This window comes from Bos mutus, chromosome 5 (genome assembly GCF_027580195.1).
Source record: "Bos mutus isolate GX-2022 chromosome 5, NWIPB_WYAK_1.1, whole genome shotgun sequence".
Taxonomy (NCBI): Eukaryota; Metazoa; Chordata; class Mammalia; order Artiodactyla; family Bovidae; genus Bos; species Bos mutus.
The window spans coordinates 84,284,246-84,298,495 of NC_091621.1; the positions used below are offsets into that span (position 1 = coordinate 84,284,246).

General features: G+C 41.4%; 1 protein-coding gene across 1 annotated transcript in view; it reads left to right on the top strand.

Annotated features, from left to right (window-relative positions):
• Nucleotides 1–1,755: 1,755 nt before the first annotated feature.
• Nucleotides 1,756–14,250, top strand: part of AEBP2 (AE binding protein 2) — a 62,951-nt gene continuing 50,456 nt past the window's right edge. Inside the window, exon 1 of the mRNA XM_005893216.3 lies at nucleotides 1,756–2,518. Coding sequence (XP_005893278.2) covers nucleotides 1,866–2,518 — 653 coding nt within the window. The 5' untranslated portion in view covers nucleotides 1,756–1,865. The remainder of the gene's footprint in view (nucleotides 2,519–14,250) is intronic.

Consider the following 14,250-nt stretch of genomic DNA (forward strand, 5'->3'; position numbering starts at 1 on the left):
AATCACTGCAGATGGTGACTGCAGCCATGAAATTAAAAGACGCTTACTCCTTGGAAGGAAAGTTATGACCAACCTAGATAGCATATTGAAAAGCGGAGACATTACTTTGCCAACAAAGGTCCATCTAGTCAAGGCTATGGTTTTTCCAATGGTCATGTATGGATGTGAGAGTTGGACTGTGAAGAAAGCTGAGCGCCAAAGAATTGATGCTTTTCAACTGTGGTGTTGGAGAAGACTCTTGAGAGTCCCTTGGACTGCAAGGAGATCCAACCAGTCCATTCTAAAGGAGATCAGCCTTGGGTGTTCTTTGGAAGGACTCATGCTTAAGCTGAAACTCCAGTGCTTTGGCCACCTCAAGCGAAGAGTTGACTCATTGGAAAAGACTCTGATGCTGGGAGGGATTGGGGGCAGGAGGAAAAGGGGACAACAGAGGATGAGATGGCTGGATGGCATCACCGACTAGATGGACATGAGTTTGAGTGAACTCCAGGAGTTGGTGATGGACTGGGAGGCCTGGCCTGCTGCGAATCATGGGGTCGCAAAGAGTCGGACATGACTGAGCGACTGGACTGAACTGAACTGAATGGAAGCATCTCATTTTCATTCTAGAAATACTCGTCCACTGATAATAATCTAGCTTTAAAAAAAATATTCAATTCCATCTCTGCAAGATGCATTGGCAACTTTTGGGTTTAATATCTATTTGTAAATATTTGAAATATATTTGTTTTGATCAGTTGAAATAAGTGTTAACAGTGTTATGATCTCAGGAGATTTAGAAAGAACCTTGAATTTCAATTTCGATACACATTTTTTGTGTATATAGATGTATACAGGAAATATATAAGATGAACAATAAAACAGTTCAAATATAAAATATTAGGATAAAATTCTGGAGATGTAAAATGTAAATGAACTCCAGAGAATAAAGGATGGAAATTGCCGAAGTATAAACGAGACTGTATTTAAAAGATATTGGTGGGTATTAAATCCGTATGGAATTCAGGATTCATTGGTTGACTACATTTTAAAAAGTGTGACAGTCGTAAAATATGAGGCTGGAAAAAAATGTGGATGTCACTTTAAACATGTGGATGTAGGAAGATGTACAAAATCGTTTCAGAGGGCTCAGGAGCTAAAAAGTTTGAAGATGTTGCACAGAGATGTTTGCTCTCAGACTGTGATTTAACCACTCCTCGGGGGTATTCGAACGTAGGTTAGATAAAAACCTGTGGCTCTGCGTCGCGCGTATGGATTCAGTACCTAGCACTGTATTATTTATTTTTACTCATTTTCCTTGCCTCTCCTCTTAGACTGTCAGCTCTCAGGAGCCTAGGGACTTGTTCGATTCTTGGCTCAGCGCCCGTGCGCCGGGGACGCTCCCCAAACACTCCCGGAATGAATGACTCGATCGTGAGCCCTCGGGGCGGGGGCTGTTAGAATCCACGGCCGGCGCCCAGCTTTTCGTTCCGCGTGTTCCGCCCGCCGCGCGGCCGGGGAAGGCGTGGGCAGCCCCCGCGGAAACTCTGAGTCCCGGCGGGTCCGGGCGGGGGCCCAGAGGGGGCGCGGCCGGGGGCGCGGGCGCGGAGCCCGAAGCCGAGGGGAGGCGCCACCGCGTGCCGCCGCGCAGGCGCGCAGCCGTCTCCGCGTGAGTGAGCGCAGTGGCGCGCCTGTCCCCGCGCGGGTTCCGTAGCGCGTGTGCAGGCTGACGCAGCTCGCGGGCCCTCCTCCCGCTCTGCCGCGGCGTCGGCCGAGTTTGGGGCGTTTGGGAGGGGGGCGAGGGAGCGAGAGTCGAGAGAGGGAGGCGGCGGCGGCGGCGGGGAGGCGGAGGAGCCAGAGGAGGAGGAGGAGGAGCAGGCGCCGCCATGGCCGCCGCTCTCACCGACATGGCCGACCTGGAGGAGCTCTCCCGCCTGAGCCCTCTGCCCCCTGGCAGCCCCGGGCCGGCGGCGCGGGGCCGGGCTGAGCCCCCCGAGGAGGAGGAGGACGAGGACGAGGAGGAGGAGGCGGAGGCCGAGGCGGTGGCGGCGCTGCTGCTGAACGGCGGTGGGGGCGGCGGCGGAGTGGGGGGCGGCGAGGCGGAGACGATGTCGGAGCCGAGCCCCGAGAGCGCCAGCCAGGCCGGGGAGGACGACGACGAGGAGGAGGACGACGACGAGGAGGAGGAGGACGAGAGCAGCAGTGGCGGGGGCGAGGAGGAAAGCAGCGCCGAGAGCCTGGTGGGCAGCAGCAGCGGCGGGAGCAGCAGCGACGAGACGCGCTCGCTGAGCCCCGGCGCCGCCAGCAGCAGCAGCGGGGATGGGGACGGCAAGGAGGGCCTGGAGGAGCCCAAGGGACCGCGGGGCAGCCAGGGCGGCGGCGGGGGCGGCAGCAGTAGCAGCAGCGTCGTCTCCAGCGGCGGCGACGAGGGCTACGGGACCGGGGGAGGCGGAAGCAGCGCGACCTCCGGGGGCCGGCGAGGCAGCTTGGAGATGTCGTCGGATGGGGAACCCCTGAGCCGCATGGACTCGGAGGACAGGTCAGTACCCCGAAGCGTTCCTCCGCTTCCCTTCCTCCTCTGGCGCTCCTGGGCCCCTCCGAGGGGGACTTTTCTGCTGAGAGTCCCCCTGTTCCCCGAATCCTCGGCCCCTCCCCCCCACCCCCCCGGCTCTCAACTCGGAAACCTCTCCCTGCCGCCGCGCCCCTCTCGCTGCGGATAGCGGCTTCCAACTCTTCAAAACCCTTTTCCCCCCAACTCTCCTTTCCCCGCCCTCTTTCCCCCTCGGCTCTGCACTCCGTTCGGACCGAAGGACGGCTCCAACTCGGAAACCATCCCCAAAGTAGGCCCAGAACCTCCGGCGGAGCTGAAGAGGGCCTTGATGTACACACCTCGGTACACAAGGTTAGCTTCCCCGGGCGGTGTTGGCGAAGACTTGTCACAACTGTAACTGACAAGTGTTTTCCAACATGGCTGGTCTCGCCTGGATGTAAGAGAACTTCCTTGTTCAGGGAGGGGGACCCCAACCATCACTTTTCTTTTACTTAGGGAAAAAAAGACTATTCTTTTCTATTTGACTAGCGCTTCCAGAATTCCTCATATCTTCCTTAACCTGGTCTCCAAAATGATTTTAATAACCTCTCTTTATTTGGTTGGTGGTCAAACTGGGGAGAAAGTTCTCAAACTGTACACATCGTTTTGTAAGAGAATAATGAGTTGGTGTCGTTTAAGGTAACTTTACCGAGCCGAAGAGAGTTGCAGTAGTAACAAAATGCAGTCTTAAGGTACAACATGTTAGTATGCGTTTTAAAATCTGTGTACACTAATGATTCAACATGAGTCGTGATTTTAGGTGATAATATTTAGAGTCATGTTTTGGCGAGATTTCTGAAGGGATTAGTAGTTTTCTAAAGCTTTTTAGAAAGAATGTGGAGACTGACAAAAATGCGCTTCATTTTTTGGGGGTTTTAAGATACTCATTGTTATGGTGTGTTTCAGATGTTATTGTCATTACTTTTCATCTCCGGAAGATTTCATATTTTAACTAATTGGTTGTTAATGTATTTTATTTTGATAGAACAGAACCACGTCATGCGTATTGTACTGCATCTAAAGTATATTAGCAGTTATTTTGACCGTCTGCTAATGTTTGGATGAGCAGTAGAATTTTAACAATCGATATTGGCTTGGATTTGAAAGTTTAAGTATTCTAAAGTTCCAGGAGTTCTATTGTTAACTGATAAAAATGAACACATTGGCTTATATTTAGTATTATGAGGAATTCACAGCCCTAAATATTTTGAAAATACAGCATCAAATTCTATTTGACATTTATTTTAATATCTAAGGAAATAACCTTGAATGGGGTAAAATACACTGCAAACCTTGAAAAAATTGTCCTGAACTATGTAGGCAGGATAGGAAGGAGAATGTCTTTAAGAAAATCAAAAATTGGTGTGAACTGCCTAACGAAGCATGTATTATTTGTCGTTTTACTGTATACGCCTTCATTGGTACCAGTAGATACTTAAAAGTTTACATTAGTTCATACAATTCAGTGTCTTCCACAGTTGTTCTGTTTACCTAGCATACACACAAACTTGCCTAGTAGCACTGCAGGATTTAAATGTGCCAATCATTTCATTTTCACAACTCTGGTGCAAGGCTTAAACACAGAAGAAGCAAGTTAAGTGTCTTACTCAAAACAGTAACTATGGAATGGAAGTGGTGGAGCTGGATCTGAACAAAGGTTCTCAAGTCCCCTGCTAGTTCCACTTCACCAGAGTTAGAATTACTCTCTTTAAATAAGCTATAAGCAGTATATGCCAGATTGTTGGGGTTTTGTTTTTTTTTTTAATTTAATGTCTGTCTACTATTTCATTTTAGGAGACTGAGTAGTTGGTCCAGTAATACTTCAGCAAGTGGAGTTTTGACGTAATTTTTATTAGATACTCACTTGAATATGTAATTCTTACCTCATTTCAGAGTAAGGAGTAAGATGCTGGTGTCACAAGTCCAAATAAGGTTAAAATTTGATAAAAAGGCATACTTGCTCTTCTGGATGCTTAAATATTAGAGACTACAAAATACTATAATCTTTTTACCATTACAGGGTAATGAATTTATCACTTGTATGAAAAAACCTTTATTGCTAAGTGAAACTGGTTGTGATCTTGATAATATTAACTTTGAAATGCCCCCCTCCTTTGCTTTTCAGGTTTTTTTTTTTTTGAGAGTTATTTTAAGTTTGCAAAGGATTCATAATTCTTATAAACTGCCATGCAGATTACATCAATCTGTGGATTTTATAGATTGATTTCATGGTGGGAAGTCTTTATATTTATAACTGATGGAAGGATATCGTGGTTTTAAAGTGCTTTTTAAAAACATGAGGCATTCCTGTTGCAAAGATTTTATTATCATTAGAATTTACTCTTTTGTTAGAATGTCTATTGAGCTTTCACATTGAAATAAGATTATACTTTTGAGTTTATGTAACATTCTTTAGAACGTGTTGAAATATCTTAAATATTTTTAACTCTTAAGTGCTTCTTTTGAAGAAAGAACTAACTGTAAAGATTTGGATATAAAGCTTGTGATCCAAGGAGTCAGTTCACAACACATATTTGAAGTGTTGTGAAAATGATTAACTTATAAAATGATTAAGTCACACAATTCCAAAAACATTGTTTTCCCCAGGAGAAAGTTATTCAAAACCAGCGTTAAGTGTACTGATGTTTATTTTGGTAAGATTAGGAAACCTTAAAGTTGATATATAGTTTACTCTTAACTTCGGTTATAAAGATAATGGAATTTTCTTTGGGGAGAATATTTAGCCATGTGAGGCCACTTAAAAACTAGCTTTTGTTTAACTTTGAATCTAAGCTTAAGTACTTTTTAAAAAATTACCACCTTTTAAGCTAATTTCAGAGCCTAAGTTGACTTTTAAATAGAATTTTAGAACTTGAAATGCCTCTGAAATTGTTTTTTAGTGTAAAAGTTAGTTTATATTTTTAGTTGCTTGTCCGTATAAGTGAATTGATAATAACAGCCTGTATTTTGTGGTTATTTGTCTCTTTTTTGTATTATAGTTTTTCCTCCCCAGATAGAATATAAGGTATGATTTATTTTGAAAAAGCCACTTTTATCAGCCTTTCTAGGTAAATTCAGATGTCAAGTGATGGGTGCATATAGGGAAGGGCATTTAGTGTGAAGCTTAATCATCAGCATAGACTACAGGCCCTTACTGTTTTGAGAATTAACATTTGGATTCCCAGCTTTATGGGTTGCAAACTTTGAGGTTTAATTAAGATCATTTTGACGCTGGGAAAACAGGGTTATGTTGCCCACTTGCCCAGTAGTATGATTGGGAAGATTTTTTTTCTAGTATGGAGGCTAAACTTTTAAATTGGATTAATACTAGAAAGCTTCATGCTGAGGTTATCATCAAGATCTATTAAGGCTCTGTATGGTTGAGACAATCAAATATTGATAAAAGTATTTTGCTCATACTTCATGATGGAACTGCTTTTCACTATTTGCCTTTCAACTCTGAAGCAGCTGCTTATAGTCTCTCCGGAACCACTTTTAAGCTACCTTTTAGTTTTGACTAAATTTAGAGAAGAGCTGCTAACAATTTAGTCTCAGTTTTCATTGATTACGTATTGTAATTCTCAGTTAAGGAAGGTATGGCTCTGTGCTAAAAAGTAAACAACAGTAAAACTACAGCCTTCAGGATTGAACTTATATGGAAAGATTCAAGGGAACCATTTTACTTTTAAGAAACTTTGAGGCTGTTCTCGTTGGGTCAGTTAGGAAATCTTGTGTGTATGCTAGTTTGTTACCAAGCCTAGGTATTTACCATGTGCAGGAAGGACTCCATTGGATATGGTGAGAGATAGACAAAACACTTTCCTCTCATCCATCTTGCATATTGCTCTGAAACTTTTAATTAGCACAGACTTTGATTTCAAAGTTAGCCATTTCACACCTTAACTATTGTGTTAGCTATTTATTGCTGTCTAACAAATATGCTCCAGATTTAGCAACTTAAAGAAACAAACATTTAGTATCACATGTGGTTTCTAGAAGTCAAGAACGGAGCTACTTAGCTGGGTGGTTCTGGCTTAGTCTCTTATTGCAGCGAAAGTGTTGGCCAGCACTGCAGTCATCTGAAGGCTTGACTGGGGCTGGAAACCATCTCACTTATATAGCTTTTGGCAGGTGGCCTCAGTTACCAGATCAGTATCTCTATAAGGCTCCTTACGTGTTCTTAGGACCTAGCAACTAGTTTCCTCAGAGCAAGTCTTCTGAGAGAAAGAGAGCCAAGGATTTTATGACCTAAATGTACCTGCTCACATTTTCTTCATACATCTTCACTTAGCAGACAACATTTTCCCCACTTTTCTTTTTATTCATATTATGATACAAAATAATTGCTTCAAATTTCTGTTGATGGAGACAGCCTTTCAAAACCCTTCAATATACCATGACAAATTAGGTCTTTTTAAATGATATTAATTTTTTCTTCCCTTTAATTAAAAGGAAATATGGTCTTCCTTTTAATTAAAAGAAAATGTGGTCTTTTAATTAAAAGGAAATATGGTATTGCTCTTAGTACCGTATTTGTATTTCTTCCTTGCTTTTTCCTCCCAGTTTGTGGCTCTGTTCTATATAGATGGAAGGATGTAGAATATTGCAACATGAATAGCCTGTAATCAAGGGTCAAAGGATGAGATTCAAATCTTAGTATTGCTAACATCTTTGACCCTTAATTCCTTAACTGTAAGACCAGGTTAGGTTTTCCCATGAAGGTTTTATTAAGGTTTTCATGACTCTCTATTAAGAAGCCCTGTCGACTATTCTGAAGACCTCCTATTTGAATGCTTTGCTTCATCCTTTTTGTTGTAACATGGTAGTTTTGAGAGCAGGGACGGTTTAGCTCATTTCCATCTTTGTAGTGTCTTAGCAGTATGTGCTTACGGTGTGTACTCAGTTCTTAGAATTAAACTGAAATACCAGCAGTAGAATTTGTATAAGGAAGACTATAAAGTGAGGGCCAGGAATTGATGCCTTTGATTGGATTATTGTACTTGGTATAGTGATTTAAGGCCAACTTTTTCTCTGGGGGCATACTCTAGTAAGGTCAGTGAGATTGAATGGAAAATTTCATGTGGACGTTTCTCTGAGAAGATGTCAGTAGTTTTTATCAGTCTCGGAAATGTCTGGTCTAAGCTAAGAACTGTCAGTTTAGAGGCAATCCAGAGGTGCCTAATAAATACTTTTTAAATGATTGGAAACTCTGTAACTTTCTGTAAAGAGCATATTTATAAAATAAGTTGATAGAAAAATCCAAAATGGATAGGCACTTGGGGTTTTTTGTTTTTATTTTAACCACTGTTTAGAAGCATTTATAGTAGAAAAATGCCCAATGTTTTATCAAAGGCAAATGGAAAATTTGAAGTTAATGAGAGAAGGATAGCAAGAGAAGTGGTTAAGAGTACACCATGAGTCAGAACGCTTGGATTTGAATTCTGGCTGTCACTGAAGCTGGGTGACCGTGGGACAGTCATTTAGGTTATTTAACATCTTAGTACTACTTCAGGTTTTTTATCTGCAGAAGAGGGACATTAATAGTTCCTTTCCTGTAAGGTGGTTGTGGGGAATAAATGTGCAGTATTTGGCACACACTTTACTAAGCATTTATTATGTGCTAGGTAGGTATTTAGTCCACAGATGTATGCAGAAGCCCCATTATGTGGGTACTATTCTAGGTGTTCGGTACACAACGGCAGTGACTGAGACAAAGCACTTGACCTCATGGACGGGGGTACAGACTGTGCGTTTGAGCCAATTGTAGCTAAGGTAACATTGGTCTCTTGTTGAAGCAGTTTAAGATCTGAAATGCCAAAAGATACTATGCTGTTGTTCAGTTGATGAGTTGTGTCTGACTCTCTGCAACTCCATGGACTGTAGCTCGCCAGGCTCCTTTCTCCATGGGATTTTCCAGGCAAGAAGACTGGAGTGGGTTGCCATTTCCTTCTCCAGGGGATGTTTCCCAGCCAGGGATCAAACCCACATCTAAGGCGGATTTTTTTCTTTCTTTCTTTTTTTTTTTTTTTAACCACTGAGCCACCTAGGAAGCCACACCTAATTATGTGCAGTTCTCAGTTGCTCAGTTGTGTCAGACTTTTTGCAGCCCTTTGGCTCCTCTGTCCTTGGAATATTTCAGGCAAGAAGACTCGCGTGGGTTGTCTTTTCCTCTTCCAGATCTTCCTGACCCAGGGATGGAACTTGTGTCTTTTCTTGCATTGGCAGGTGCATTCTTTATCATTGAGCCACCTGGGAAGCCCCCCAAAGTCCTAAACAAGCTGTTAAATATGTGGCATGTTATCTGTGAATGCATCAGAAACTTGCAAACGGATATGCCATATCAAAAGATTTTATTACAAAATCTACATCTTAATCATTTACTTTAACATATATGGTTGATCTAAAAGGCTTCTTAATGCCTTTCATTTTTAATAGTTTTTAATATGTAACACTGCTGATCTATTACTAAAGGGTTTTGGGATATGTTTTCTAGTAATGGTAATGGGTTTGCAATTAATTTTACCACAGGTTGAGTTCATTTTTGTGACTGATAGTATACATTTGTGGAAATAATAAAAACATTGACCTTAGAACTAACTGAACAGTTTTGGGCATGGATAGGAGATCAGGTAGATGTTTGGGTGTTTAAAAAATCTTTGTTGAGCATTGACTGATGGTTGGCATTGAACTGTTTAGTGATAAGAAGTATACATGTGTTTCTTCCCATTTGGTTCGTTTTTAAGGAGAGTAAAAAGACGATTCCATCATTTTCTGGTTTTTCTGTAAATTGTTTATGACCTAGTATATTAAAGTTAAGGCTGTAGAGGACTTCCCTGGTGGTCCAGTGGTTAAGAATCTGCCTGCCAGTGCAGGGGACACAGGCTTGATACCTGGTCTGGGAAGATACCACATGCTGTGGAGCAACTAAGCCCATTCACCACAAGGAAGAGTAGCTTCCGCTCGCTGCAACTAGAGAAAGCCCTTGCGCAGCAACAGAGACCCAGGGCAACCAAAAGTAGATAAAATGGTGATATTTAAAAGAAAAAAGCCCGAACTGTAGCGTATTGTAGTCGATAACTAAAGTTTTGATGAGAGAAACGGACTGGATTTTAGAGTTAGTTGAGTGATGAAAAGAAAATTTCTAGAAAGCTTAAATGAAGCATAGGAAGGAAAGAGCCTAGCGTATTCAGGAAACTTCCTGCCGAGACAAGAGGTTCCACATTGAAAACTGGGAAATAATGAATGGGAGAAGTGTGGCCTTTTGTGCCAACACAGGTGTGCCCATCTTTCTCACTGTAGGTTGGTGAATGGGTTTCTTTGGCTCTCCCCGACTTCTGTTTTTGTAACTCCAATCATGATCAGGTTTTACCTTAAACATTTTCTCAAGCAGCCTCTCCCTGATTCTTTGTTAGATACATAGTGCTTGCACTTCCAGTTCTGCATTGTCTTTATCACAATTTGAGTGATGATTTACTACTCATTGCTCTTGGGAGAATGTGTGCTCCTTGAGAATGGGAACCACGTCTGTTTTGATCATTGCTCTATCTGCATTACCTGGTACAGTGCTTAATGCTTATTTTAGGTATTTTAAAATGTATTTTGAACGAACGATGAAACTTTGTGTTACAGGAAAATTAATCACACGTGGCAAAGGTAGAGAAAGAAAGCTTGGGAGCTGGGAGACCAATTAGGAGGTAGAAGGAATAGTACAGGTGTGAAGTGAAGAGACTTTGAGCGGGGGTCAAGCTGGGGAAAGTCACACTTGGGAAATTGACTTGAAGGAAAGAAAAGCTAATCTCTGCAGTGATGAATAAGAGAAATAGTGTTACTATTTCTGAGTAAAAAGTTTTTTCCTTGAGGATTTTATTGGAACAATACCTTACTGTATTTTTGTAGACACGTCTATCACTGAAACAATGAAAGAAACATTGGGTAGTGAAAGAGCATGAACCCGTAAGTCAGAAAGCCTTGGTCTTATAATTTGTCTTCTCAGAAGTTGTTTCCTTACCTTTCAAAACAGGAGACATATCTTGATTAAGTGAGATGGAATATGTAAAGGGCCTAGGGCTGTGATTGATTGATATTGTCATTTATCCTCCCATTTCTCCTGTGTAAAATGTGGAAAGAATACTCAAGTGAGAATAATCAGTATTGTAGCTCTGGCATTACTAGAGACTGCCTGCAGGAAATCTGGCAGTTGATTTCATTTCTCTGAACTTCGGTTTGACTCTCTTTCTTGGAAGTGAGGGTTTTGGACTAAATAATAAAAAGTGGTTTGGAACTCAGATATGATTTGGCAAGTGCTCTAAATGGAAGTCAGGAGATAAATATAGTAACTCCTGTCTTGATTAGGTCTTATCTTGAACAATTTCTCAGGCAACTATCCCCAATACTTTGTTAGGCTCATTGTCCATTTCAAATTCTGCATTAGCCCTGTCACAATTGGAGTAATTATTTACTGTTCATCTGTTGTTAGAATGTGTGCTCACTGAGAATAGGAAACTGTTAATATATCCTCAGTGTGTCTGTATTTCCTGTCCTTTAGACAAACAGATATTTTAGGTTCTTCTGGGTTCAAAAGTCACCGTAATTCTAATTCGTATTTATGGTGTTGTTTTGAAGTATCCATTTGTGTTTGTCTTCTGTAGGCTATAATATTTTAAAATCAGGTCCTATTTATCTTTATACTTCCAGCACTTAGCTATACCACACTCACATATTACACTCTCTGAGTAAAGTAACTCATTAATTCGTTGAATTCAGCTGATTGTGGATGATGTTTAGTCGCTAAGTCGTTTCCGACTCTGTGACCCCATGGACTGTAGCATGCCAGGTTCCTTTGTCCACAGGGTTTCCCAGGCAAGAATACTGGAGTGGGTTGCCATTTCCTTCTTAAAGGGATCTTCCCCACCCAGGGATTGAACCTATGTCTCTGAAGGTGGATTCTTCACTGCTGAGCCAGCAGGGAAGCCCAACTGTGGGTGTACATATTTCTTCTTTCTTGCTGTCATTTGTGTGGCTGCAGGAAACAAGAAGAACCATTCTGTCCCTTATGTCTTCCCCTAGTTCCTTTTAATCAAGTCAGTTCCGTCACTCAGTCATGTTCGACTCTTTGCGACCCCGTGGACTGCAGCACTCACGCCACACTTCCCTGTCCATCACCAACTCCTAGAGCTCAAACCCATGTCCATCGAGTCAGTGATGCCATCCAACCATCTCATCCTCTTGTTGTCCCCTTCTCCTCCTGTCTTCAGTCTTTCCCAGCATCAGGGTCTTTTCCAAAGAGTTGGCTCTTTGCATCAGGTGGCTAAAGTATTGGAGCTTCAGCATCAGTCCTTCCAATGAATATTCAGTTCCTTTTAATAGCATAAGGGGAAACAGTATTTGAAAAAAGTTGTGATTATTTGAATAGTTTTAAAAAGCAGGATTCCCAAACTTACATTTTGCTTCTCAGGAGAAAAAAATAGATCGACACGCTGTTTTAGAAGAAAACCACTATTGATTGTCTAGTTTGCTTAAGAATCTGAGGCTTGAGCTTATTGAAAGGATTTGATGAAGTTCACTGCATCCACATAGTTCACTGAAGCTATGATTAAGTTCATAGCTTCCCTGGTGGCTCAGATGGTAAAGCGTCTGCCTGCAATGCAGGAGACCTGAGTTCAGTCTGGGTTGGGAAGATCCTTTGGAGAAGGAAGTGGCAACCCACTCCAGTACTCTTGCCTGGAAAATTCCATGGACCAAGGAGCCTGGTAGGCTACAGGCCATGGGGTCGCAAAGAGTCGGACACGACTGAGCGACTTCACTTTCTTTCATAACTGCATCCACATAACCAGTGAGGTGAGAAAGTACACACTGACTGTACCCTGCCCAAAGTCACACAGCCCCTGGAGAAGGCTGACGGGCCTGGCTCTGGGTGGGGTCTTAGCTGTTACACTGCCTGTAGGACTGTTTTAACAGCTTTGACCAGGGAAGCTTAACTAAAATTTATTGGCTGTTTTAATATTCATCCTGTCTTTTTTGCAAAGAGTGTCTTCTGTGCTTGAGCTCATTTACATTTCTGGGCTTTAGTCTCTGTTTGTAATTGTATAGTTAGACTTTGTAACCTAGATTCCTTATAAGACTATGAAATACAGGAGTTAATTTTTTTGAAGTATTGTAGTTACTCAGTTTTTAGGGGGGTAGAGTCTTTATTGACATTTTTTTCTTTAATTGTAACACTCTTCAAAGTCCTTGACTTGTTTTCTGGTTTTGATTTATATTTCGAGTTTCTAGAAAGATAAAGTATTAAACCAATTAGAGAAAACAAAGATTTTAGATGGATATTAGTATTTCTTAGTAAATACACTTACTAGTTCATTTCTTTCTTTTTTTTTTTTTTTTTAACATTTCCCTTTTATGTACTTATTTATTTCTTTATGCCTGTGCTGGGTTTTCGTTGCTGTGCTGGCTTTTCTCTAGTGAGGTGGGCAGTGGCTACTCTGCAGTTGTGGTGCACGGCTTCTCATTGCTTGGCACGTGGGTCAGTAGTTGCAGCATGTAGGCTTTAGAGCACAGGCTCAGTTGTGTGGTGCAAGGGCTTAGCTGCTCCTCGGCATGTGGCATCTTTCCAGACCAGGGATCAAACCCATGCCTCCTGCTTTGGGCAGTAGATTGTTTCTTACTCAGCCACCAGGGAAGCCCACTAACTAGTTCATTTCTAAGTTATAAAATGTTTGTCATTACTTTATAAATACTTGTTAAAGTACTGAGGGTGGGATGAATGAGCAGTAGACTTTTTAGTGATTTAAATTGCTGTTAGCAGTCATTCAAACATGTTTTTGAGGTGTTGGATTCTACTGTAGTCATTCTTAGGCTGAAGTCATCTGATAAAATCATTTTCATGATTTAACACTTAAACACAAAATGACTACGTGATTGCTTCTGTATAAAATGAGTATTGTTTTTCATAGCAGATTTTTAAATATATCATTGTGTATAGACATTTTTTTGGAAACTGTTTTAAGAAGGTAAAAGATAACTCTTAGTGTAATTTTACTGAAGTAGAAATGTTTCTAGTATTACAGTTTTTCTGAAGATAATTGCTTACTGATGTCTTAAGCTGGATGAAAAATGTGGGTGGAGTAATCTTAAAGGGCAATAGACTAGAGATGAGAAACAATTGAAAATAATGTGCACAGTGCATGGTGGTGATACAAGATGTAACGTCTTGTTTTCCAAGAACTATATTTCATCATCGTTGCATAAAGTCCCTTTTGGCCAATTTGGTGAATACTGCTGGATCTTGGGGAAAAATCTTTTGTCTTTATTCAGAGAAATAATTGTGGGGATAGAGAGTAGTCTTTTTCTTGATTAGAAAAATCCATTTAGCTTTTTAAATTACAGTGATAATAGCTTGTAATTACAGTAATAATCGTAATAATAATATCTTGGTGTTGGCCAATGATTTTGTGTGCCTCTAATTAATTTTTATGATTATCTCAGTGTGACAAAGCCATATATTTTACTTGCCTTAAAACGCCTACTTAAATTTGTGACTAAAATGTGAGCTTTTCCCACATGCAAGGCACCAGCTAGGTTTAGGAGTTCAACCTGAATAAGAGGTTTATAGGTGACTGACTCATCTTATACAAATCAACCGGATCTTCCATCTTAGATGAGTAGGAAAGACCTTAGGGAAGTTT